Source organism: Melanotaenia boesemani, chromosome 4 (genome assembly GCF_017639745.1).
Source record: "Melanotaenia boesemani isolate fMelBoe1 chromosome 4, fMelBoe1.pri, whole genome shotgun sequence".
NCBI lineage: Eukaryota > Metazoa > Chordata > Actinopteri > Atheriniformes > Melanotaeniidae > Melanotaenia > Melanotaenia boesemani.
The window spans coordinates 9265518-9292875 of record NC_055685.1 but is presented as its reverse complement, the minus strand read 5'-3'; the positions used below and the strand labels follow the sequence as shown (position 1 = coordinate 9292875).

General features: G+C 42.0%; 1 protein-coding gene across 4 annotated transcripts in view; it reads right to left on the bottom strand.

Moving 5' to 3' along the window:
* Positions 1-4378: 4378 nt before the first annotated feature.
* The window catches only part of LOC121637956 (trinucleotide repeat-containing gene 6C protein-like), a 46124-nt gene continuing 23144 nt past the window's right edge, over positions 4379-27358 (bottom strand). For 2 of the 4 annotated variants that reach the window (XM_041982328.1, XM_041982329.1), the window contains exons 4-22: positions 25406-25834; positions 15608-18046; positions 14489-14692; positions 13773-13939; positions 13587-13664; positions 13440-13497; positions 13035-13177; positions 12613-12759; positions 11576-11722; positions 11277-11396; positions 10916-10999; positions 10221-10503; positions 9933-10097; positions 9171-9362; positions 8639-8788; positions 7594-7809; positions 6531-6604; positions 6171-6310; positions 4379-5633 (exon numbers count right to left, since the gene is read on the bottom strand). In XM_041982328.1, coding sequence (XP_041838262.1) covers positions 5285-5633; positions 6171-6310; positions 6531-6604; positions 7594-7809; positions 8639-8788; positions 9171-9362; positions 9933-10097; positions 10221-10503; positions 10916-10999; positions 11277-11396; positions 11576-11722; positions 12613-12759; positions 13035-13177; positions 13440-13497; positions 13587-13664; positions 13773-13939; positions 14489-14692; positions 15608-18046; positions 25406-25834 — 5585 coding nt within the window. In that variant the 3' untranslated portion in view covers positions 4379-5284. The remainder of the gene's footprint in view (positions 5634-6170; positions 6311-6530; positions 6605-7593; positions 7810-8638; positions 8789-9170; positions 9363-9932; positions 10098-10220; positions 10504-10915; positions 11000-11276; positions 11397-11575; positions 11723-12612; positions 12760-13034; positions 13178-13439; positions 13498-13586; positions 13665-13772; positions 13940-14488; positions 14693-15607; positions 18047-25405; positions 25835-27358) is intronic. The other 2 variants (XM_041982330.1, XM_041982331.1) reach the window with 2 other exon arrangements.

Sequence of the window (27358 nt, the reverse complement as noted above, 5' to 3'; positions counted from 1 at the left end):
TCAAGTTAACATCGGGATTTCTAGTCCTTCTACAGCTATCTATGGCCACAGTTCTTTCATTTTTTTTTAATCCCTTTTTCTATTTTTAAATTTTTTTAATTATTTTTGAAAACTTTTTAATTTTTTTGCTACATTTTTTATCCGTATATTTGAAACAAAATGGTGCAATACTCAATGATAATCCTTGTAATGGATTATTCCACAAAAAAAGCCACTATAAGGTAGATACATTTTTTTTTTTTAGACAGAATGGGGGGAAAAAAAGTCCTTGAGTAAACATGTACACATGAATTGTCACCGTCACCCCTCTGTACTTAGTCTCGTTTTTACCTACGATTGGCTGAGTAAGGGGTAGAAGACACTCAGTGCAACGTTAGAAGATAACATCAGAATAGATTTTGACAGAACACAAAAAAAGATAAAAACAAACCAAATATAACACACTGAGTGGAACATAACAGCAGGCCTTTTGCCTCGACAGTTTCTTGAGCACACATTCATACAAACATCTGACTTTCAAGCACACATTTAAGATGACTTTTTTTTCTCTTTTTAAATATAAAGATTTTGTTTTTGTAACCTAATGCAATACATATCTAATATTGTCTAAAAGCCCATAAGTTTACTTGTCAGATGGACAGAACAAATAAAAATAATTACCGACTTCACATTATGTTATTGGCGCTGCTCGATTCAAGTATTTTTGTTCAATATATATATATTTTGTTTTGATATGTCTGTGATTAAAAACCAGGTAAAATCTGCATTAGACCAGGTGCTTCAGTTTGGGCTTTTAGGTTTTTTTTTTAGGCTAAAATCAACAAATACACACATTTACAGTACAAGCACTTCAGAGTACTGTAGCATGTCGTCAAAACCAGAACGTGCATATCCAACTCCGTAAAAGAAAGATGCAGCTTTCAATCAATCAAGTATCAGTTTACACCCGACCCAAATTCTTTCCTTTCTGTCACTTATTTGCGGGGAAAATACATATTGCTCTTTTCTTAGCTGTATTAAATCAGGACCTTTGAAAAGGAAAGAAAAAAAAACCTTTCAGAGGTTACGATCCAAGAAGTCTAATGAGGTGATACCACACATTGTACTTGCAGTATATGTATATACTGGTATGTAGAACAGAGCTGTAGAGAGGAGAGCCTCTCAATGCTGGTGCAGCATGGGAAACACCCTTTGCTGTCAGGGTTCTCCAGTTAGTCCAGGATGCTGGGAGGTCCTCGGCTATTGGGTCTGTCTGAGCTTGGATCAAGGCAGTTACAGAAACAGGCAATAGTGATTTTTGCTTGTGTGCTGCAGGACTCCAAGTCCTGAAAGGTAGCCTTTTCCCATTCACTTCTTCTTTTTTTTTAATGTTTTTCATTTATTTTAAGACGTCGTACCTCTTGAAATGTGCCTCTCCCCTCCTGCTGCTGCAGAACGAGAGAGTGAGGCTGATACAGAGGGCCAGAGCCATCTGGGTTTGTGGAAATGTACAGTTCGGTGGGCCCGCTTTGAGCGGGACACAAAACACAAAACAAGATAAATACAGCATCCACAAAACAGAGCTCCGGCCGACACCCCCACCGACCTTTTTAGATGGTGGCGGCAGAGGCTGAGGGCCGGAGATGTTTCAGCTAGAAGTGCAGAGCTTTTAACATATTATAGATTTTTTTTTTTAAGATTTTGTAGCATTTTTAAGATTTTTATGTCAAACTTCATAGAAATGATGTTAAAATGCGATTTTATTTTTGGTTTTAAAAAAATACGTACCCGGGATTACCCATTATCGACTGTGCACTTTAGCAAACTGGAACCCCCAACTGAGTCAAGATTTTCTCCTTAACACGGGGCATTCCCCACAAACGCATAAAAAACTGAATGGTGTGATGCTGCCGCCCTCTTTTTTTTTTTTTTTAACATTTTTTTTCTTTGTGATCCCTCCAGTCCCCCCCTGCAACCTCTGCTAAGGTTATCAAAGCTCCTCCAAACAGGTAACAGAAGTGCTCTCTGTAGAGATACAGTATGACACAGCTAATCTATATTGGCACTATACATTGGCATCATTTACATGCACTGATGTCCCACAAACAGTAACAGTAGGCCACCTTTTGAGAAAAAGGCTTCAATACAGGCCTTTTCCGCTTCTAATAAGGTTTCAATTTTGAGGCACAAGCTCAAAATTTCTCTCAGCTATCATCACGTTAATGGCCCTTTTTTGAAAATTTTTGCTCTCACAGTAGAGAGGACCGATACGGAGAGCTGCATCTCGTACTTGCTATCATCAGCTCCCCTACCCTGAGATCAAGCTGGACAGAAATGTCTTCAGCGAAGTAAGGAGAAGAAGAAAAAAAAAAAGGCCAAACTTTGATCAAGTGTTCTGACTTTACTATGACAGTGTTCTCGTTGCTCAGTCTGACTTTAAAGAGACTGCAGCCATTTTTGAAGTGCTCACAGAAGCACACAAGGGGAGAAAGTCAGGTTGGCTGTAAAGGGCCCCAGTCTCTGGTCTTTTTTTTTTTTTTTTTTGCATAGAAATGGATACAAGGGCCTGTTGGTGCCTGGTCAAAGGGGGAGGGCTACTGGGTCTGACTGAAGTGGAGGAGGTTATATAGCGTAGCAGCTAGGCAGACGGCGAGGGGGAGGGGACGGCCTGTGGGCAGGCGGAGCAGCTTGGAGCGGCAGACACCCACATCCCCGTCTGAGACACATTATTTCTTTACACATCTCATGATACTACCTGGAAGTACTACAGAATACTGTTAAAAAAAAGGAAAAAAAAAAGCATGAGCAGTTTTAAAAACAATAGACAATCAATAACGGTCTGTAGTATTGATCCTCATTTTGCATTCAACACACAGGATGAACATACAGAGGCACCTCTGAACAAAGTGTTTCTGCATATGAACAGTGAAGGGCTTGTTCAGCAGCCAGTATCTTAACAACATTAAAACAACGGAAAATCTAAAATAAAAATAAAAAAGGAAACAGTAAATGAAGTGTCCAAAGAATAAAAAGTACACTGTCAAAAATTCCAGAAATATGACTATTACATCTTCCAGCTAAAGTGATCTTTGTGTCAGAGAACTGAGCAATGGAAGGGGGCGGGGGGATGGCAGGTCGACAGCAGGGTCGAGTAGAGCCGTGATTGGCCAAGTCTTTGTCGCCAGACGGAGGGAGGGTCAAGTGGAGCCCAGGAGGAAGTTCTGCACTGTGGGGCTGCCGCCTGACACCAAGAGGACCACAGCAAAGAGGCACTCAGTGGACACTCCCACACCCCACTCCACTCCTGTCTGGCTCGCCCACCTGCAGGCGCAGGACATGGCTGACGTTGCAAGTCTGGTGCCTCCGAACAGAACAAGGCTAACAATTTTGGAGTAACAGTGATATTCACTTTGATATAGTTCAAAGAAAAAGGGGGAAAAAAAACAAGATGAGATCTTTTTTTTGTTTTTTTGCCCCAAAGTCTAAACGGTACATTTAAGTTGTTTCCTGTCATCCTGCTACCAGAGGAACAACAGCAGGCGCATTTCCATGGAATAGATACAGTACATAAAAGAGCATGAATTTCTGCCTGCAATGTTTTTGCTGCTCTTTTGCTGCTCGTGATTTATTGGATTGCAGTTGAAGCGATTTGCTCTTCATAAGTGCTATGATCAAACCCTTTGAATTTATAAAAGTCTCAGTCTCTTCTGTTTGTACAGTACCAAGCGCAAAGAACACTCGTAGGTCTACTGCATTAGGATTATTTGGTATTGTGCCAGTTACCCCAAACCATCCAATCACACTGCGGTTTCAGTCTCTGTTGGGTGTGGCTGTGGCATGCAGAGAGGAAATGTGCATTGTTGTGTACCCAGTGTCACTATGTAGTACAGTTTGCTGCATGCACAGTTCTGCAGCTGCTTTTTCCTCTTTGCAAAGGTTTCCCCAACAGTTTCAGGGAGACTGGAGGCCTGGAGGGAATCCAAGTTTTGAAAGGTGGGTTAAAGTTCCAAAGTCTTATGCTTAAATCAGCAACAATCACAAAAACAAACAACAAAAAAGGACAAATCAGCTCCGGTGGAGAATGGACGGAAGAAAGGTTGATGGTGTATATTGCACAATGTCACATGTAAGTAAAACTGAGTAGTTAAATTTTCCTCCGAACATTGGCTGATCACGGAGGCGGCTGGGCTTCAGAATTAATCGGACTATAGAAAATTGGACAAAGCACCAGTTAGCAACGAGGGGGGAGGGTCCAGGCTGAGGGTGACCAGACAGATCTGGACCAGCACGTGTTGATGATTAGATTCCACCGGATATACATGTGCACACACTTTAAAAAAAACAAAAAAAAAACAAAACAAAACACACACACACACACACACACACACACACACACACACACACACACACACAGAGGTTGACAGTTAAGCTTCTCTCAGCTTATTTCTCTTGATCGATGTAAAAAAATTAGCTGGGATTAACACTTTAAAAAAACAAAGCATTTAACATCCGTGTCAATCCCTTTGAGAAAACTCAAACTAACTGAGCTGATGATTGGTAGTGCCAGTCAGGTGGCCAGGCCTCCTTACTGCCTGGTGAGTAAGTCGGTCACCAGCTGTGTCCTGTACCACGTGTTGGCTCAGAGGTGATCTGTGCAAGATTTCAGCTATTTCTTCAGTTACAAAATAAACTAAAAAAAAAAAAAGGCGGCTTGGGAAAGACCTGGGCCAGAGAGCACTTAAGGCTAATTTTAGTGCTGAGAAACAAACATTAACATAACTAGTAAAGGTCTTTGAACAACATCATTGGCCATGGATGTGGTGGGAATGGTTGTTTTTAAGTGTTATTTTGGGATGAATTTTGTTTTTTTTCTCTTTTAAAGGAAAGTCTCACATGGCAGCTTTGATTGCTTCTTTTAAAAACACGTCACACAGAATGTCATATATATTTATGGAAAAACAAAACAAAACAAAGAAACCCTTTGGGTGTTTCTTTGAGTCTATTTTCAGTTACTTTTATATGGTGCGCTTCAAAAAATACCAAAAGAAACGAAGTAAATGAAATACAAAGAAGAGCGTAGTGAAGCAGAGGGACTGGGGTCTGCAGTCTGGGTCGGGAACCCCAGCCTTCTGGTTCACAATTCACAGATCAAAACAGTTTAAATTGATACTGATTATCGCCACATGATTTGCTTGGGTTTTGCTCTTGCTTATTTTGACCATTTTTGTTTGGAGTTAGCCCCCCCCCCCCCATCACCCTCCACCATAAACATGGTGGCGGTGAGTTTATACACCAGGGCATCTCCTTACATGGACTCCCCACTCAGCAGATCTCCAGGCAGCAGGGTGTTAACAGGGGTGGGGCTCCCAATGACACGGGTGTCCTCTCCACTAGGCGGTCCCCACAGGCGGGAATACTGGGGCACCCCGCTCCACAGCAGATTGCCCCCACTGGCCTTGCTCCCTCCAGCCCCGCTGCTCCACTGGCCGATTGAATGGGATTGATTTGCCTCGGCCATTCGATTTTGATTGGTTCCTGGATTGGCGTGCCAGCTCGTGGTGTTTGCCCCTAACGACTGGCCTTGTGCAAAGAAGCGGTTAACCTCCTCCTCCCCAGCAAACTCAGCCAGGATCGTTGTGTTTCCAAGCACGCACCTTTACGGGACAAAAAGGAGAAATTTAGTGATTTGCAATCAAAAGTAAAAAAGAAACAGAAATGTTGGATTTTATGTCTTTTAAGCAACATTTCCTGCTTCCGTTAATAAATTAAAAAAAAAAAAAAAAGGAAGGGGGGGTGGGGGGCATCTTGCATTTTGTCTCCATGACAACCAACCCTTAGTTGAAGCCAAACAGGATTAAGAGCTTGTATGAAACAAAAACAACAGCATGAGTGGCTGTAGCCCGGCTCTGTACTGGGTTCTTCCCACAGTTCCTTGGAATGATCACTAGTGGTAAAGTGCAGCTGACTGCAGCATGACTCCCCACCTCTGTTTTCATGTGACTGCCCACATTCAAAGTACTGAAGTGATCCCAGTAAGGGAAAACAGCAAGAAGAGAGTGGGGACACGTGGTTTTCCTGAACTCTTCCTCATTTTCTTTCTCTGTTATGGCTACTCATCTTAAATATAGGTCATCGGGAAAAATTTTTCTTTTTGTACTTCCTTCTTTGTAAGAGACTTTGCTGAGGCTTACATGTGCAGTGACTTCTGGGCCTTGGCAGCCTCGTCTTTGGAGCTGTAGCGCACCACAGCGTTCCCCTGGGTCAGGTTGAGATGGAATGTTATCAGGGGGCCATGTTGCATGCACAGGGTCCGCAAAGTTGAGCCATCAATCTAAAAAAGGGGGAAAAAAAGAAAAAAAAAATCATGCTGTCTTCTCTCTATTCCAACTTTTATTTAGTTGTTATTGTCTTTCACTCTGCAGATCTAAAAATATTGTTTTTTAAATCACACAGAGACAAAGCAAAAGAGCAGGATCAGATTAGTTTGTTGTAAGTTATCTAACTGAAGGCATTCAGATCAATGATTTGATGGTTTGAAACCCTGTACGTACTTGTGGGGTGAGATTCCTCAGCACAAGCCAGCTGCTGGTCCTGTTGGAGCTGTCGGTGCTCCACGTGGTTCCCTCTGTAACAGAAACATGGACCCATTTAACTGCATCGTATTATAAGTGTTTGAATGAAAAAAACATTTGAAAAATACTATTTTCAAAACTTCATTTTAAGCCAGTGTAATGCATGTTCAAAGACAGCTCGTCTACTTCTATTTTCATCTGCACAATTCTCATCTGCAGTTCTTTCCTCTTTGCATCATGCATGTAGATGCTTCATGTCAGAACAAGGCCACGGTTACACTTCCTATGTTTAAATGTGGCTTTTTACAGAGCCTGTAAACCTCAGGATGTCAGTTTAACAGGGTGTGTTCTGCCAGCATTTATAAAGTTAGTGCTGTGAATACAACTTCAACTGTGAACACATTTGTGCATCTTGATTCCCACCCGTGTTTGATGAGAGTGAAATAACATCGCAGAGAGGCTGATATTGGTGTTTTCACTTTGGTGCTGAAATCTGATTTCTGATTTATTCTCGCTGCACAGAAGATATGCTGTAGATGGTTTCATTTCAGCAGTTTTAGCAGAAAAAAAAATTAATAATAAAAAAACTAAATTTAGTTTTAATATTTTATTTATATAATGTTTTTTTCAATTTATATATTTTATTAATTTGTTTTGCTTTATTTTATATTATAGTTTATTTAATTTTACTTTATTTTATTGTTTTTTTTATCTCATTTCTTTTCTAATTTTATACTTCAGGGAATAAAAATAAAGAGCTAAAAAGTTATTGTGGGAAGAAATTATGCAGGTTTAAAGCTTACATTACATTTTTAAATTAAACCAGGCCCAACAGGGAGCTGGTGCTACTCCTGCAAATATTATCAATGTATTTGCTGTTGAACCCCAAAGAACTGGTTTGAAAACAGCAGTTCAAATTTCGTAGGGTTGCTTTTGTTTTAAGTCAAATTTAGTTTGTCCTGTAAGGACAAACAGACCACAGATACTCTGACTGTGCAGGTTTTCAGTTTCAACAGGAGCTTCTTATAAAACTCTTCCTCACCAGAGGAGTAGGAGCCACTCCAGCCTTGGGCCAGGCCCAGTGAGTTTCCGCCCCAAGTGGAGGATGGCTTGGTGTTTGTGAGGCCTGGTGGGGGCCGGGATGGGGCTGTGGTGCTTCGAGGCCCCTGAGGGACTTTCCACAGCTCATGGGACAAAGAGGCTTGGCTCTGAGAGATGGGTCCAGGGGACCATGTGGACTTCATGTCAGACAGCTTACCTGCAAATGGAGAGAAGGTGAAGAAAGAAGAGATCAAATTAAAGATGGAGAACAAAAATGATGTACCCTCTTTGCGTAGAACTACATATTAGAAACATCATATGCAGCAAAAAGCGATACAATCCTTTCATCATATGTTCCATGACAGATTCACGATTTATTTGAACTAAATCAGAAAATATCGACTGTACCATCAAATATTTTTCATAAAAAAATGCAACAAATCAGAATAAATCTGAGTGACTTCTCTTGCAATGTTGTGCAAAAACAGAGACAAAAATGTTGAAGAACAAATTAATTACAATAAATCCTCTCACAGATTACTTTACTAAAGCATACAGGCAACACTGCACAGGGTGTGTGTACTGAAGCTGTGACTAGTTGGGTGAGGCTTGCTCTTTATTGTGGGTTTGATATAAGAAGGCACTAGAGGTTAACAGTCACACAGAGGTAGCTGTTACGGTAAAGGTCTAAAGGCGCTGAGGGAACACGTTCTTGTGTCAGAAAGGTCACAGGCACAGATCAGGAGTTGCTCTACGAGTTGAGAACTCTGGAAGTGTACCTGAGCTGTCTCCATCAGTGGATGACAGACTGAATGAGCTAGAATAGCCACTGTCTGGCTTGTCATTGCTGGCTGGAGGCAGAGAGCAATTCTGAAGTGGAGAAGCTGGAGAAGTGGCTATATTGTTGTAAAGATCACAGTATTGTGAGCAGAGATTAACAGACACAAAAAATAAACATGATAATGGCGTATGTTAAGTAGAAGAATGCATCCTTTCTTTAAGTTTACTGACTGAATGCATGTTCGTGGTCCTGCTTTATTTTATACCTCCATTCCTGTCTCGCAGCAAGTATCGGTTAACATCGTGGATGTTGGTGTTGATGGTGGGACCGCTGGGGACGCTACCAGGGGTCATATTGGGGTCGTTCTCAGGGTCGATGTTCTGAAGGCCCTTCCATGGCACGCCTGGGCAGAACTCTACAACATGAAAATGACCCACTGGATGAGCAGTGTTATCAAAACAGAGAACTTTAAAGGTGCTATCTCATGAGCATTCACAGTTTAAAGGGTTCTGACACACTTCCAAACCACAGCTATCTTCAAATCTGATCTTCATTTAATCAATCTACTACAGTCTATGTGCATCTTTACCTGCTTCTTTATAACAAATTGCTGTTTAACTCAAATCACAGTTTCCACTGAGACCTTTTTGCTGAGAACAAAGCTAAACTTAAGCAACATCCATGGCATGACAAAATCTTAGGGATGACATTACGGAGAACGGGTCAGGTTTTCCAGCCTTAACAGACAGATAGAGGCCAATCAACACTTTTTTGTAAAATATGCATTTTATCCTCACCTGGGGGCCAGTTAATGTTGGTCCCATTTGAGATTTTTTCATTGGGGCTCTTGCCTTGACCCCAGCTGTCAGGAGGGACCAAGGAACTTGTGGTGGACTCAGAGTTGGAGATTAGATTGTAAGGGCTGTATGAGTCCTCCAGCTGGGGAGGCTTCCCAGGGGGAATCATGGTAGAGGCAGCAGATATGGCACCTGGATGAAAGCATAGAGTTTATCCACAAAAGGAAAATGCAGAGGGAATGTACATAAATGACAAAAGATAAACACTCGAGTTACAGATGGCAAGAACACACACTGTGAGACGGATACATACATATAAAATCAATCTAATTATATATATAAAAAAAAGACATATACAGTACTACATTCAATGACGTAGCATTTGCATATTTATAGCCTGGAAAATGATACTGTTTGAAAAGTTTTAGCAGCCTCTTACGGACTTGTCACTGCTACTGAAGTCTGACATAAATGTTTTTCTTGGGAATTATAATCTGAAAATCAGCATGCAGTAAATCACAATGTATAAAACACACAAGTAAAACCTTGAAAGATGCAAAAAAAATGAGCTACTGTCAGATCCTTAAAAAGGGGCTGTGTGTGCTTCACATTTAATAGCACTTATCATAATTACATTTATGAAGTTATAAATGTACAGGAGGTGCAGGAATTAGTTTAATCTAACTAACTGAGAAGTCTGTGTAAGTTTAATCTGTAACTATGAACCGGCTGTACTTGCGTCTGTGTGTCTCTGTTACGTACTGTGCTTACTGAGGTTATTCTCCAGGTTTGAAGAGTTGCCGGAGAGGTTGTCTATTGAGTTTGAGTGTGTCCACTGGAACAGGCGGGATTGGGGCTGAGGGGGCTCCTTCAGAGACAGACCCCCGGCATCCATGCAGTTTACATTCATGTTTGGATTCAGTCCAGCTGCATACAGAACGCAAACATCTCTCATTTGTATTCTACATACATAATAATCACAGCTTCTACACTAACATTTTGACAACAGGTGACCACCAACAGAATTATTTGTCCCCATCCATGACTCACAGAGAGGGTAGGTGCTGTAGGCATTGGGCGAAGACGGCGGCTCTTTGGTGTGCAGTGTTTCAGCGAGGCCCGGAGCCTGGTGTGGACCTGTGAAAGGGTCCAGGGTTGATTTTCCTGAACCAGGGCCCACGTTGGGGCCACCAGGGGCGTGTAGACCCGCAGAGGAAGAGGAGGACGAGGTGGAATGAGAGGGAAGCTGCTGCTGCTTCATCAGCAGCGCCTGGTACAGCTGACGCTGGTGCTGCTGGATCTGCTGCTGCATGTTGGTGATTGTACGTGCAACCTGGGAGAGGAAAAATACATCAGAGCTTTGGGTTATGGCGGCTAGAAAAGGTAGGTTATTTGAATGAGAAAGACAGAAGGTAGAAAAATTTTAAAATTAAGTAAGTGGAAGCGCTGGAATGGAGGGAAACAATTATTAAGGCTAAGAAAATTAACCTACAAATTTGAAGTTTAGAAAACAGGTCTTATGACATCTAACACACAAAACAAACAAAAAAAGAGAACAATGGAGGATGTGTTGCCACATTTGATTAGAGGTAAAAAGCAGAAACCTAAGAAGCTTTTGAGACCATGCATCTTTTCTCCTTTGTTATAGCAACATGTGAGAATTAGTGTGTGCTGTGAGACAGCACACATACTTCACACACATGAAACAAGTACTCAGACATTTTGCTGCTATAATATTGACTCACTTGCTGCTCTTGTTGCCTAATGGGGCCGGAAACATTGCGTTGCGCCTGCATCATCTGCTGCTGGATTTGTAAACGCTGGTACGCCTGTTTTACGGGGAAAAAAAGAAAAAAACACATACACAATGCAAAATTAGAGATTATTGCAGTCAAAAGAAAAAACATCACATCAGAGCAGCAGTTAGAACCTTCTCATGAACTCACTTTTGCTCGTGTCATGTGTGACTTCTGTTTTCTTAACCACATGATCAGTTATCAATTACAGAAAACAATAATAAAAAATAGCGGACACATTTTGTTATGATGCACTTGGTTGAATTTGGCTTCCATTCATCTGAAAATGTGACAGGCGGGGGTGTCTCACCATTTGCAGCTGCTGAAGTTGGTACAACAGGGTCATTTGTTGAGGGTTTATTGGTGAGGTTAAAAGTGCAGGGTTAAGACCAATGTTTTTTGCTGCAAACTGCAAGAGCTGTGCTTGGACCTGGAAGTAAGGGAGGAAGATAGCAGGAAATAAAAAAAAAAAAAGATATAAAATTACTTTTGCAATTTGCACATCAGTATGCAAATTTCAAGTATTTTGTAGATTCGTTTCTGTGTGTTAAAAATCAATACATGGGATGTAAATGATATGAGAGGTAAATTTTTTATTTGCGTTTTTACCTGAGGGGAGAGAAACTGAGGCACTTGAGCACGTAGACTAGGCTGGGAGGAGCTGAGAGGTGGCACTGGTGGCTGTGGAGACTGCTGCTGCTGCTGCATGGCCCGGGTTTGTGCTGCTCCACTACTGCCAAACATTCCACTGGGTATCTGTAAATACAAACCACAACAGCACCATGAATTTCCAGTTATATTCAGATTATTCAAGCCTTTTTTGCCAAAAGGCTGACCCACTGAACTGGACTGCACATTTCTGACCACTCTAAAAAGAAACAGAGAGAGTTGAGAATCCAGCCGTCTAGTTTTAATTAGACTGAAAGGTTCATTCAGAACATGAGTGAATGCACTTGAACTGGATGAAAAGGAGCTTTTGAAATAAGCTCAAAAGAAAGGGTTGATAACATTCATCACTCACATAACAATATAATAAAAACATTAAACATTTTCACTTTTATTACCACCATAGCTTGATAGTCTGTCTAAGCCTTTACTGAATATTAACCAAGAGCATCTAGATGTTACATTAGGGAAAACGTTTGTTTTGGTTAATGGGACAAAACAATGTGCAAAAGGCAGATTTATCCACATTTTCAAATAGCTGAAGAGTTTTTTCCCCATTTTTTCTAAAAAGGAAAAATGTCTGCTTACAGTCCTACAAGGACAGAGTGTATTTTCTGGGTCATGGCTGCTGCTGCTGCTGGGTTGATATTTGATAGAGCATAAATATCTGATTTCACTGGGCGCTTCAGGCAAGGTCATTCACACTTAACTAAGAAACAGATTTGGGAGAGAGTGGGTAGAGAGATGTGTGTGATTCACTTTATCTGCTGTTGTTTAATTCTGCAGAGACCGAAACAGATTGCTAATAAATGTGCATTTTTTAGTACGTCAATATGTTGTGTTGAAAGCAGCAGTAGCCTTCAAATGTCTATAAATTTGTTCTTTGATGCTAAACAGAAAATGTTGATGGTGCAAATTTGCACATTTGATCTCATCTGCTTTTCTATTTTCAAACCAAAAGAAAAGATCCAGTCTATTACCTGTCTGTTGTTCAAGTTTTGCATGGCCAGCCCCGGGTTGCCCTGTCCCAGACCCTGCCCAGGAAGGCTACTGTTGGCCAGGGGGAGCTTCAGGCTGGGGGAAGGCAAAAATGGTGATGGGGGGGCGTCATCTGACAGGATACCATCCTGGATCAGAGAGAGAGAGAGAACAAAAAATTAATTATGAAGAGGAAAACAAACTACTGTTTCATTACTGACTACAGAATTATTCTACCCTCAGCTCATCTTTGTAACAGGTAATCTTGTTGAAAAAAAAAAAAAAAGAAAAAAAAAAAAACTACAAACCTCAAAAAGCAAAAAAAGTAAAGCAGGAGAATTAGCATGCATTTAAGTTTCTCATTAGTTCTTGTATCATATTTTTTGAAAAGGTCTGATGGCTGATTCAGTACTCATTCCCTCACCTTGTCCAGAAAGGTAGTGCAGTCAGAGGGGTCTTTGGAGAGTGCAGAAGGCCGACACAGCAGTGGCTTGTTCATGCCATTGCTGTAATCAGACATGCCCATGCCTCGCTTGTCCAGGTCTGTCTTCTTCTCTAACAGGGCAGCTGGAAGCAGACACGAAGATGTGACAGATATTACGATTGGAGACAATTTTACTTCAACTAATGTACTGCAGTCATTTTTTTTCTTGTATAAATGGCTGCATTCATTAAATATTTCAAATTAATTAAGGAGTAGATGCAGACACAATGGGACAAGTTGGATTCATTTATTTAAAAAGCAAAACAAAACAAAAAAATACACATTTCTGACTAAAAGCATCTCAAATGGCTTACAAAAAGTCAATAAATAAGCTGGTGAACTTACTCATGGCCTGGTCAAGGTTCATATTGTTGCTCTTCAGTGCCTCCTCTGCAGGGTCTCTCTGGAAAACATATTTAGAAAATTGTAATAAAAGACAACAACAAACTATTAGAGTTGTCAGCATGAAAATTTCATTCTGAAAAAAATTACCGGAAAGCCCATATCAGTGAGCTGTTTGATGAGACGATTCATGATCCAAGCCTCATCTGGTTTACTGCCAATCTTCCCCTGACAACATACAAGCAAAATGTCAATTAATTTCTACTATTAATGCAGTTCTTTCCCAGCTCTGTACTGCTCATACGTTTCAGAGTTAGGTTAGATGTGTTTTCTGACCTTGCTTGGACACTTCTTGGCTCCGTTACCCCAAGAGTTACAAGAAGAGCTGCTCTCCTGGGAGGTGGGGCTGTTCCATACATCTCCATCCTCTGTGTCCCATTGGCTGGTTGACATACTCATCTCCTCTCCTCCACTTCCCCAGCCATCTTGCATAGGTTTGGGACCTTAAAATTAGAGACATCAGATACATAGGTTTACAATTTTCAAAGTGTAACAGAGGGTGGGCAGGTTGGAGTTTTTAATCTGACCACTAGGTGTCACTGTTGCTGTATGACATCCTCCTTACACCTCCCTCCATTTCAAACTGCTCAACCCCTCAGCACAAATAACCAAAACCTACTGATGCGTGTTATTGCTTTAATCCTAGCAACACTCTGCTAAAGTAGCACTAACAAACATGCTCACAACTTCATACAAGTACCAAAGGTACAGGTATGAAGTTTGTTGTGCTAACACTGCTAGCACTCTACCATCAATCAGTATTTTATAGAAGGCTTACAGGGAATACAAGACACAACCCAAACTTGAACTGCCTCAGATTAAGCTCAGAAACTGTAGCATCTTCTTCATGTCAATCAGTATAAGATAACAGTGATAAAAGAAGTTAAATAAGAACAAACTAAAGTCATTTAGTCTCCTCTGTTGCAGAGTTTGGGACTGAATTTGATCATAAACTAATAAATATGCAGATATAATTTATTCTTGAGAGTTACCTGGCTTGCAAGGTGCAGAACCTGTGGTTCCATTGGCCCTGACATAAGGTCCAGGGGGCTCATGGCCACCGTTCCCCCATCCCCCTACACCACCTGGAGGTTTTCCCCATGCAGAGGTACCATTGTCCACGGTGGATGTTGGAGCTGCTGGCTCTCCCCAGGCAGGCTCTGAGATGGGCTGAACGCTGGGAAGCTCTCCCCAACCTGACAAGAAAGGACAGCTTTGCCTTCAGGATGTCAAAAAAACTATTTGACTTGACAGAAAACAAAAGTACCTTATGATGATCCAAGCAAATTGCAGTCATAGCACTGCAAGACAACACCTAAATTATTTATTTTTTTTATTTCCTCACAGTCTTTTCTTAGTACTGATTTGTAGTAACAATGAGAAACAGTAAGCTTAAGCCAGCATCTTCCAGACAACAGCAATTTTCTTGACCACCCCAGTCTGGACTGTCGGGTGGTGTCTTTATTAATATATACATGTAGATTAAGAAAAATGAAAGCAGCCACTGGAGAAAGGCCAGACCTGCAATTATTTCAGCAGATTTGTCTGATTAAGTATTTCTGCTCCGCCTGTGTGTATTTTAAGGTGGTCGTTAGGCTCCACTGTAAGTGCAGTACAAATGGTAACCAGCAGGGGGCAATGGTTTTATTTGGAATTAAAACATGCAGAATAGTAGCATGAAAGCCCTGCCATGTCCACAAATATGGCCTTTGTGATCTCGTGGACTTTTACAACTGGCAGCAGCACTGGACTTAAGCTTACTGTTTTAATTATGTATCCAAGACCATGGGAAGGCAGCTAATTCCTGTGACACTATCTGCTGACAGAGAAAACACTCTTTCCAAGGTTTTATTTTTTTGTAGTTTTGTGGCTTTGTAAGTCCCTTAAAAACATTTTTTTCTTTTTTACTATTTTTTTAACTTCTTGTTTGTATGAAAAGCGCTCTATAAATAAAATGGATTATTATTATAAACTTAAGCCGTTATGTTATTTCTTCTAATAATTTTAAACAAACCATAATCCTTTCAACACTTTCAACATAAATCCGAAGTCAATTTCATGTAACAGTTGAGATTTTTTTCTTTTTATATTTATTACATTTTTTTCAATACCTGGATTGGCGAGGGGGGCTCTACCCTGGGGGCCTGCACTTGGATGTGAGGCAGCATTGTTGGGTGACCCATTGTTGTTTCCTTGGTGCTGCAGGTGAGTTGGGGGCTGGCTTTGGTGGGGATGGTGGTGCATGTGATGAGGGTGATGATGATTGTTGTTATTGTTGGGCATAATCATTCCACCATTCTTGCTGGAAGGTGGGCCGTTGTTGCCTGGGTTGTTACTGGGATTGTTACGATCCCACATGTTGACTGTCTTGTTGTAGGCGTTGGGATCCCCCCAGGTTGATGTTCCATCATCAATCTCCATCTTCCTGCGAATGGAGGGAGGAGAGGGCTCCTCCCAGCCGGTGGGCTCCATACCCTGGTCCTGTTTGCTGACATTTCCCCAGCTAGAGCTGTTCTGCTTCACAGAGCCTGGGCCGCCCCAGGAACCGATGCTGACACATCCTCCACTTCCAGTACTGCTGCCGCTGCTGCTGCTTTCCTGGGGCTTGGAAGAGCCCCAGCTTCCCTGAACTGGGCCACTGGTACGTGACGTCTCCCCCCAGTTGCTGTTATTCACAGCAGGAGTGGGTTTACCCCACCCTCCTCCTCTAACTCCTCCTCTAGGGCTTTCTTTCCATCCGCCAGTTCCTCCATTACCTCCTTCTCCTTCCCACATGCTACTAGAAGACCCATTGGTCTTGACATCTGGCCCCCACTCTCCTGTGGTGGAGCCATTGGAGCTCCCATTACTATTGCCCCAACTATGAGAGTTTTTCTGGCTCTCGCCCCAGCTGGTAGGCTGGTTTTTCTTCTGACCATCGTCCCAGTTGGGTGACTTATCATCTGAACCCCAGGATGGGGTGCCCCCACTTTTAGAACCATTGCTAGATAAAGGGTCTCCCCAACCACTGGCTGTGCCATTTGGGGCTTTGTTGAGTGAAGGTTGGGGTTCCCCCCATCCTGATCCAGTCTGAATTTGCTGAGGTGGAGGAGCTCCCCAGCCAGAGGATGGTGATCCTTCACTGTCACTTTTTCCTCCAGAACCAGGTCTCTGACTGGGTCCAATGTTAGAGGTAATAACACCTCCATTGGTAGACGAAGGCCCACCACTAGCGCTCGGGTCTCCTATCGTGTCTGAGCTGCTATTGCTATTTCCGTCATCAGAGTTGGCTTCCTCCATCTCCCATACTGTGTGCTGTCGGATGGGGGTCTGTCCCCAACCTGTGTTACTCAGCACTCTGGGGTCTAGGTCCTGCCGGGGCAGCACAGGGGTAAAATCCATGCTGGAGGATCTGTCTCTGTTAGAGGATCGACCTTCGCTGCTGTCCCCACTATCCTCACTAGCTGGAGCTGTCCCAGATTGTTTGCCCCATGAGCTAATGTGCTGCTCCTGGCCTGAACCAGAACTACCAGCATCTACTGAGTCCCAGCCTTTAGATGCATCTCCACCACTGGAAGATTTATCCCAGTCACCCCAGCCACAACTTCCACTATTCCCACAGCCACTGCCTTGGCGGTCCCAGGCAGAAGGGCCTCCAGAAGGAGCAGAGTCCCAGCCTGAGCCTTTGGGGGACTCGGCTGCCTTGGATTCTCCACTACCCCATACAGAGCTGCCTGTGGTATCACCATTAAGCTGGGATGATTCAGTGGGTGATTGGCCTCCCCAGCCAGTTACGCCGTGGATAGGGCTCATTGGCTCCTGAGCTTGTTGCTGTTTAGTGTAGTTTGGTCCGTCAGTGTTAAGGTTAGCAGGCTCCATTTTGAAGGATAAGTTTGTGTTGGCTGAGGGGTGCTGCTGATCATTTTCATTAGCATTTATCATGCTGACCCAACCTCCCCCGCCGTTATCTGCGTTCCCCTTTCCAATGTTTCCATTGCCATTTATACCTGGCGGGAGGGACGAAGAGTTGGAAACCCCATTGGGGCCAATAACACCACCACCGCCACCTTCATGGCCCAGAACAGGCCAGGCTGATGGGTTGGCATTGGGGTTAAGGTTCAAGTTATAACTGGGTGATCCCCAACTGTTGGGAGCTCCAACTCTGCCACCATTCATTCCTTCTTTTTTCCCATCAGATCCCCAGCCTCTATTGCCTGCTAATGTGTTGCTTGACACGGGTCCAGTCATCATCATATTATTATTTGTTTTGATAGAGTTGTAGTGGGCCTGCTGGCCTGCGGCACCTGTGGCCATACTCAGAAAACCACTCCGACTACTAGTAGTGACGACACTGATGTCTAGATTAGAGCTAGCTGAGCCCAAGGGGCATTCTGATTTTGTAGGGTGACTGGGGTCAATACTACGACTGATGGATGGCCAAGTCTCTGTGTCACTTCTGTCAATAATCACTTTGTCCCAGCTGTTGGTACATGAGGGGCTGTCAACTGGTGCAGAAGATCTCCAATGAGAGGTCTCATTGTGGGCACCAGGGCCACTCTGGAGGGATATGTCTGTAGAGAAAATAAGGACAAAAAGGGGTAAGACGAAAAGTTTAGCATGAGTCAGTCAAAAAGAGAATAAGATGTGAAAAGGCATGAATTAAAGAAAAAAGTAATAGAAGTGGATAAATTCTAGGAAATAATACAGGTAAGAGATGGGTGATTGGGAGGAGAAAGAAAAAAAAATCAGTTTAAGGAACATGGTGTTGCACCGCTAGATTCACTGTAAGGCTACAGTTAGTTTCCTGAACCAATTTTATCTTCTTGGTTGGTTAATGCTAGCTATCAGAATTCACAGGATGAGATGGTCACACTTGCAAGTTCCACAATCCAACACAATCAGAATGCACAGCCAAGCGTGCTCCATGTCATTTCAGCTATGACATATACATACATACTTTTCCCGGTACAGGCACAAGCTAGATTGAGGTTTTTCTTTTCTTTGTCCGTCATTCTTTCCCACTCTGATCATCGTCCATTTCCCCTCTTTTACTTAACTCTTTAATGTCTCTTTTCAAATTATTTCCTTCCTTTTTTTCTTTTTTTGCTGACTTCTTTCTTTGTACGTCCTTATACCCCACCCATTTCTCACTCTGCCCATATCTCTTCTCCCTTTCATTTCCCACCTCTTTCCTCACCCCTTAATTTCTCCCTCTCTCCCCTCTGCACTCCCCCAGCACCCAGCAGTGAGAGGCCCATCCGTCTACATTGTAGCTTTCCTGGCTGTGGCTGTGAAGGGAAGCCCAAGTGGAACGCCGCTCATTTATTGGAATGAAACAAGGACAGCTTCTCATCCATCACTCCCTATGCTTCACCGGAACTGCTCCTCCTCCAACTGCACCATAACTGATAATTGTGTCTCCCTACTGGCTTCTCACTACCTGCATATACATAAATTGCAAGCCTATCAATTAAGACTTTTTATTTGTATTTTCGGCGTCTCATACATAGCGCCAGGCAATAATCTGGACACATCTTCTCTTTCTACATGAACAGTTGATTGTGTCCAAAATGATGTCCTGTACTTTATATGCATGTATAAAATACTAAAACTCAGAGTTGAATGCAAATTTTGTCCTACCAGTTATCAGCTAAGAATCATACACAAATCCCAATATCACAGAACCAAAAGAGGGTGTTTACCACACAACCACATTCACTGGGCACAAAAGCCTCCTAACTAATAATAGACAAAGTCGATGCTCTAAAAGGGTAATCTATCATTGGCAGGCAGCTAATCAATGATCTTATTAATGCAATTGGGGAAAGAGCAGGGATGCTATTGATCCAGCATGCAAACACTCTAACCACTAGGCCAGCCTCAGGCAACTGGCTCTAAAACCAACAAGGACTACTGTTATGAACATCACCAACACAAAGGACAAAAAAAAGTATACTTACTATAGGTATACTACAACATGATTTTAAACAATGCAAATTCAGAATAAGCTTTTAATAGCTATGTCAGAAAGCACAATCTCCAAAAACAATAACACACGCCTATCTTTGTCAGCAGCAGCAATAGGCTTGTCTCACCAGTCTTCATGTGTAAAAGTACTACCATTTGTAAAATATTTGCTTGGTTTAGGAATTTAGCTGTATTACCTTCAATTAGTCTGTGGTTAGCATCCATCAGATTGCTGCTGTGATATCACTACAGCTGGAAATTGCTAACCATGAGATGGAGACCCTGAGGTCAAGAAAATCCACTCAGAGAAAAGTCCATTTGTTTGAGGTGTGTATGACACACACACACACACACAAATACTGGCAGATTCAATGCTTTAAGATACTCGCAAAACTTGCCACAGAGTCGCTTTGAATGAAAATTTCTCCTCCACACACTTATCTCCACTTCCCAGGCGGCATTATCGCATAGGGTCATCAGACTGATGGTACACACTAAAAAAAGTCTGCAGTCAGTTTGCAATCAGACTAAAAAGAGAGAAAAAAGTGGAAACAACAAAAAATATCTCTTACATCTGCAATAACGCTGCTTTTCTATTCAAGTTAAAAGATGTTAAATGAGAGCCTTTAATTAGTGGGCCTTTAATTAGGTTTTTCATGAGCTTTATGTCCTCTACCGTTTACTTAATGTTCGAGTCAAGGGAGAGGTCCAATTTCAGTTTGTTTGACAAATGGAAAAGAGCAACATTTGGCACAGTTACGTTCACAACAAAGCTTTCATACTTTTACAAATACATGAAAAATAAAAGGTCATGTGAAAACTACTCAAACTAAAATATAGGAGCAATTATTCTTGAACAAAGTCAGTAAATTGTTTATCATTATATACTAAAGGATTAGATTTGTAAATTTTATTTTCCAGTGCAGGAAAGCAAAAGCCACTGATTAATTCTCCTTTTGTGTTTTGATATCAAGGCATGACGTTGCTACTAAAGAATACCTCATTTGAAATTTATATAAGTTAAAAAAATCTATTTAAATTAAGCTCTTTTGGGTCAAATATTATTGCCTATAATGGAGAAAGAAGGACGATTAAAGTGCATTTCACAAAAGGTTGATTTGGCACCACTTCATATCAGCGCACTCGTGCGTGCCTCTTGCTACCTAATTAAATTGCAAAGAAAAAATTTACACAAAACCAAAACAGCTGGTCTTTTCATTTTCCACTACAAACTCGCAGTAGGTTGTAGGTGTTGTTTTTGAAATGCAGAGAGAAAAACATGACTATCTCTGAAAGCTACTGTTTTTACTCCTCAATGTTAGCTTTCTGAGAAAATAGCCATCTTATCAGAGCTGGAACCCAACCAAGAAGCTCAGCCACTGGCACCACAGGAAAACTGTATTTGGCTCAATTGACTCTGCACCCACCGTACAGATCTTCCTCGCTCAATTGCACTTTTTTTTTTCTTGAGGATGCAAAAAAACAGGTTACATGGCGGGCAGCTTCTTTTTCCCTCATGTCGCAGATAGCCACTGTGGGAGATTGAAAGTGGAAAAATGCTTGAGGAGAGGTGCACTAGCTTCACTCTCAGAGAGCTTTTACAGATCCATGAAAAAACAAGCAGACATCCTCTCTGCCTGTCTGTGACATCCAGTCTAACTACTAAAGAATACACTGCAGCCACTGGTTAGAAGGAGATTTTTTTTTCTAAATATGTGTTATGTTAATACCAAAAATGGAAAACTATAAGCTCCACTGTTGCTTTTAATCCCACTGTTTCTGCGACTGGAAATACATCCATTCATTCACATGTAGACCAATACAAAACAGCCACTTTCTATTTCACCTGTGCATCCATCCTGACTGCTCTTCATGCGACTGCCTTCACAGGAGTTCCACTAAGATCTTCCCAGTTCCTGACAAATCACTGACTGGAAGGAGGGGCATGAAAGCAAGCTGAACATGAAAAACAAAGACAAGGGGCAACTATTTCCATCTAATATTTGCAATCATGTGTTAGTAATGTGCTTCTGTGTTCATTCAGGTTGCAATTAGGAGGGCAGTCTATGATTGTGCCTGGTGAATGAAAAGGGTCAAAATAAAAAACAAAGGGGCCTTTCTATGGCTTTTTTTCAACAGGGAGCAGGACTTCCTTTTGTGTGAGTCAGTGCGAGCTTAGTTTCTACAGAGACCTACACAGAACTGTAGAAAACCCAGACTTCAGTTAAATATACATATAAAAATTTCTAGTGATGCCAGTATTATCTGTGCTTGAAACAAAGCAACAGCAGCAGTGCAGTGACTGTGATGCCTTCATGAGTTGAAGCAGAAATAAACTAAAGACAGACTTCTTTTACTGAGGACTTGCTGCCATCACAGAAATGGCATTTTGCCAGGAATAAAATGCCACCCCTCCCCTCTGAATGAAATGAAAAGCTGGGTGACAGAACGTGAGAGGCTGGTGAGGAGAGAGATGGAGGAGAGTCGGATGGGGGGAGGGGTTGGTATAAGCAGGGTTGAGGGAAAAAGAGAGAAAGAATGAGCAGAGAATAGAGTGTGGCAACAAACTGAATTCTTTATTTTGACAGCAAGCCACAAACTGAACTCAGCAACATTGTACAGACTGCAGGATGACACAAAACTGGAACCGAAGCAAGAGGGGGACGTTTATTAGTCTTTTGTCCCCCCAAATAGGCCCTCTCCATTTCTCTTTGAGGAGAGCTGTTTGCCACTCACATCAAGGACGGCGTGTACTTGTTTTTCCGGAAGCAGGGAGAAAAAGAGAGACTGAAGGAATGGTCTCAGGGGGGTTGAAAAGCTCATCATTCATGTCTGTTTACCTCTGCTGAGAGATGAGAGAAAATAGGAGAGGGAGACCATGGTGACGCCTCTGGTTCTCTGACAGAGGCTGCATTAATGAAGCCACTGGGGGGGTTCTCTCACTTGTGTGGGTATGAGTGTGTCACAGCTTGAACACAGGGGGCAATCTATACCGCCTCTGCTTCATTAGGGCCAAGTTGTCTTTTGGTTATTTGATGATTTTAAAACATACAAACATACTGTTGATGTAAGGGGTAGTTATTTTTTACATCTTAATAGTATTACATATGAAGCAGCAGAACTGCATTTTTATGAGATGGTGCTTGTGAAGCATTAAATATGTTATAAAGACTGAATCTTTATGTGCTTTAAACATTTTCCTTTTTAAAAAAAAAAAACCAAGAGAACAAGACCGTAATAATCCCAGACACTTTACTTTCAAATCAAGGGGGGGGGGGGGGGGGGGCAGCAAATAAAAGGGCCAAGTGTTTTAACAGCACCCAACAGAGTCCCTTCTGGCTGCATGTGCTGTCTGGAGGACTAGTAAACAGCTGTTGTGCTACACTTCCCACAGTCTTAAAAGACGCCTATTTCAGCACCTGCTAGTGGGGAGTCTGTCTGGACGGCTGCTGGCTGATTCAGACCACTTAATGGTCCCAAGTCAGCTGGAGAGATGGGAATTCAGGGGTGTGACAGAAGGATGAAAAGGGGGAAGGGGATGTCTTTCTGGTGGGACAAAATAATGCTGTTAAGAGGGCAAAGGTTATGTGACAGCCTAGTGTCTAATGCCCTTGAATTTCAAGGAGGTTCAGACTTTGTGATGAGGTGGTGTATGATAGCCTTCTGAAATGTTAAAAATTTTGCCGTAAAATAAAATCAAGGCCATCTTATAAGACAAACCTCTACAAATTACCCAAAAAATGTAAAAAAAAAAAAAATTAAACCTCCACAGCACATGTATGACACTATTGTGTGTACTATCCTTTAAACTCTGAGCATGCTGGACTCGGAGGGAAACACCTATTTGAAAGGACACAATTGGGTCAGACCAGTCAACCATTACATATACACACACACATTCGTTGTTGTTTGCTTGTGCACAACAATGAACAGTCACATCAGCAGCATCTCCTGGAGCTTCAGTAACCAAACCAGAGGTCAAACGTGGTCCACTAAACAAAACCCATCTTTCAGAGAGAGCAGAGAGAGAGAGGAAAATCTGTCTTTCTATTTACAGTCAGTGTCCAAGGCAATAAATAAACCATACTTAGCTTTTCACCTGACACCTGGAAGCAGCTATTGTAAGTTGAAAGCATCATGCTGTAAACAAACTGGCACCAGCACAATCCAAAAAGCATCCTCACCTGCACCAATTGTAAAGTTACAAGTAAATAAAGCTTGAGATTTAGGTGAAAACAGAGCGCTAAGCACATCTTTTGAATTCATGTATGCCAGAATCCTTGCAAAAGTGCTGGCCCTGACTTGAGGCTATTAGCTGACATGAATAAAGCCATGGACTGGAAGCCCTCTGGACAAAAACAGGAGTGGAAAGGAGGTGGAAACCCTGCCAATGGCTAATCTGCCACAGGCTATGTTGTACAGAGAGACCCCTGGGAAAAGCAGAATGAGGTACAGGCCAACCAGGGCAACAACTGCTGGACTGAGACATTATAGGTTAATACACTCAACCAGGACATCTTAACTAGTCTGAAACCCAAAGGTGGGAAATATTTCTTTAAAACTAAAGGCTTGGACATTGTGTTTCTCTGCAGAGAATTAAGCCTGCAGCCGAATTTAGCCCCCTGGCTGACAGCTGAGAAAATCCTTCCACTTCACAGTGGAGCACAAGGGGGAATATCATTATAATATTACTAACATTATAGTCATATTTTCTATTAAGAGGAAAAAAAAGATGTTTCTCAGTTTTTGAGCCAATGATTTAAAAAATACAGGGCAAACCTGACAGAGACCCAGTGCAAAATATGCCCCAAAAAACTGTGATAGCAAATAGATTAAATAGACAGAATTAGGCATTCACTGAGTGGTTACATAGACTTTAAGCTTTTGTTTGATGCTGTGACTGGTGGCAAAGGCATGAGTACAAGGGCAAAACAACAGTTGCCTCTGCAATGCTTTTCTGGCTAGCTAACTGCACACCACAGCTACATCAGATCTGTTTACCCAGAGTCTGGTCTTCACACAGAAAATGTTGAGTCAGTAATCAAAGGCAGCACAGATCAAAAGACAAAAGACAGGAAGTGAGAGAGAGAAAAAAACAAGAGCAAAGGAGGAGAAACTCAACAAAGATGCAAGCAGATGCTCACGTAAACTTCTGCTCAAGGACCTAACCATGAAAACACTGATTGGTGTGTGACAGAAGTATCCTTTTCCAAGAGTATTCAAAGTTACAGTGTTATGTTGGAGGATGGGATGCAGTGAGGGACACCTCTGAGTCTCGCACATTTCACAGATGACTGTTTAACTTAAAAAAAAACCCAAAACAAAACAAAAAAAAACCAACAACTAACACTTGTGCATTTGTAAGTGTGCTTATGAAAGAAAAATGGCCCAAAGTCCAGAGATGAAGCTGTAATACCAACATAAAGAACTCAGTGCTAACTTATTACTTGCAACCAAATACAAACAAACCTCCACACGGGGAGCCCCTTGAGGCAAGTTTCATATTACCAATGAGAGGATACAACAAGGGACTCATTAAATGCTTACTGCTGGCTAAAGGAGTCTGAATCAAGGAGAATCATATGCACAAACACTTCACAATCTATTATTTTAAATAATGCCATTATTATAGCTTAAATTTTTTCTAATTTTTGTTGTGACAGGAAGTACAGATAGGCTGTATCATACATATCCATGTCATACATCTTACACATGGTGTCATCACTGTGGTAAATATCTAAAAGCTGAAAAAATAAGACAAACTGGATTCAGCCCAAAATGAAGATAAAAGATGGGAAAAGATGTAGAAAATGCAAACTGTATGCATTATGGGATATATTCAAATCCAAACATGAACTTAAGTACAGCCAACACTCACTAACGTGACAACAACAAAATAAATAAATAAGCAGAAACATGCTCCACAGTGTCCGCATACACAAACCGACTACACTGACACAAACCTGAGCGGTGTTTGCTCGCAGCAGACGTGGCAGAGTTTAAGGTAGTGCTGATGGTACTCGTAGAGGAAGAGGAGTAAGATGAGGAGAGTGAAGAGGAGGAGGGAGAGGAGGAGGAGGGAGCAAGAGCAGCGAGGGCTCCTGCAGGCAGCGGCTGGCCTCTCTTCAGTAGCTGCTTGTGCTCCTGCTGACGGAAGCGCGGGGGCACCTCTCTGGGCGGGTAGCGAGCACTGGCAGAGGACAACTGGCACTGTTGCTGAGGGGGAGTCTGAGTCGGGAGCTGGCTGTCGCAGGGGGGGTGCTTGCCATTGCCAGAAGAAGAAGAAGTGGAGGAGGAAGAGGAGGAGGAGGAGGAGCGGGGCAGCGTGGGGCTGGTGGGGTGGAAGTGGTGAGATGAACCAGGGCTGGGCTTAGTGGGAGCAGGCTCTGGCACTGGACAGATACACCAGCACACAAGCATCCACACACAGAAAAACACATGCAGGCAGCAGCATGTTAACGTCTGCGGGACCTTACTGGGAGGTGCTTAGAATTACAGAGGTTATACATGACTGATTGGTGCAGACACTAAAGATGTCACAGTTATAGATGATCTTGGTACGATTATTATGCTTCAATTCATTTCACACCATAAGTATGCAAAATCCCATAAACAATCCTAAAAAGTATTTGTTTAATTTGTTTCTATCTTTTGATGCCAAGTAATATAGCAACAAAGAAAAGTAACCAAGAAGTCTCATTCCAACAAAAATTCCCTCTGCTCTCTAAACAATAAACAAACACCACATACCAGCATTTGTTTCAGAGAAACAGATGTAAATAGCTACCTCTACATGGACTTTGGAAGGTTCTGTCTCTAAACTACATTACAAAAATGTTTTTGAAACATAGGTAAGTAGGTAGGTAGGTAAGTAAATAAAAAAGCTAGCTTTTGAATTCCAGCTGCCCTTTAGCAGCACAGATTCCATTAGAAATCTAAATAATCCTGGAACTGAAGGTTTACTTTATTAAACCCAACTGGGAAATTAGGCTCTGTATTTTATGCATCTGTGGTAGATTTACTAGAGAGCAGTAGGCTGCCATATTTTGGCATCCAGGAAACTCACAGTGGTTCCCCTTTGTTGCCAGACCAGGGACATAAACCCAGATCCTCCAGACTCACGCCCACCTCTGTAACCACTAGGTTACCATTCCCATATATCTGAAATCAAGTATGATTTCTTCAACAGGTCATTGTACAATGATGACAAAAAAAAAAAAAACGAACAAACAAGGCAGTAGAGAGTTCTCAGTTTTTTTTCCTCATCCATATGAGGCAACATATAGTGAATCCAGCTTAACTCATCACGTTGTGCTGTAAGCTCAGCCTGATTTCCGCAAAAAATTATAAAGCAGGTGATAAAATTTGATTTCATTGTTAGGTTAGGTAAACATCGTGATTTAACCTAGCTGCTGTGCATTTACAAAGCTGGGTGGTTATCCTGCAGGCGGTGAACCATATTGGATGTTTTTCATCTTTTCACTGCAACTTTTTTTATTCACCTGCTGTACAGACGAACAAGCCATCCTCCACAATGACACCTTGGTCAATTCTTTTCTCCAACCAAAGAAATCTGACAAGGATGACTTCATTCTTTTGTTTGGAGGGAATAACTACCTCTCCCATAACTTGGCTGGAATGAAAAAGCGACACAAGCTGTGAAACAGATGTTGTGTAGCTTTGCTTTTGTTCTGTGTGCGAGTTTCGCTGATCTACCAGTTCGATTTAGGCACAAAATTTTCCGAAGAGTGACATCGTTGAAGGATTTTAAGGATTATTTTTTCCTGGTGTTTAATGCTGATAATTATTTTGAAATAAATTAATTGTGACATCCCTAGTATTTTTTTTCAAGCACAACGTTAAAATGTGTCTAATCAACTTATCAAGTTTTATTCTTGCAGACTTTGATGGACTGT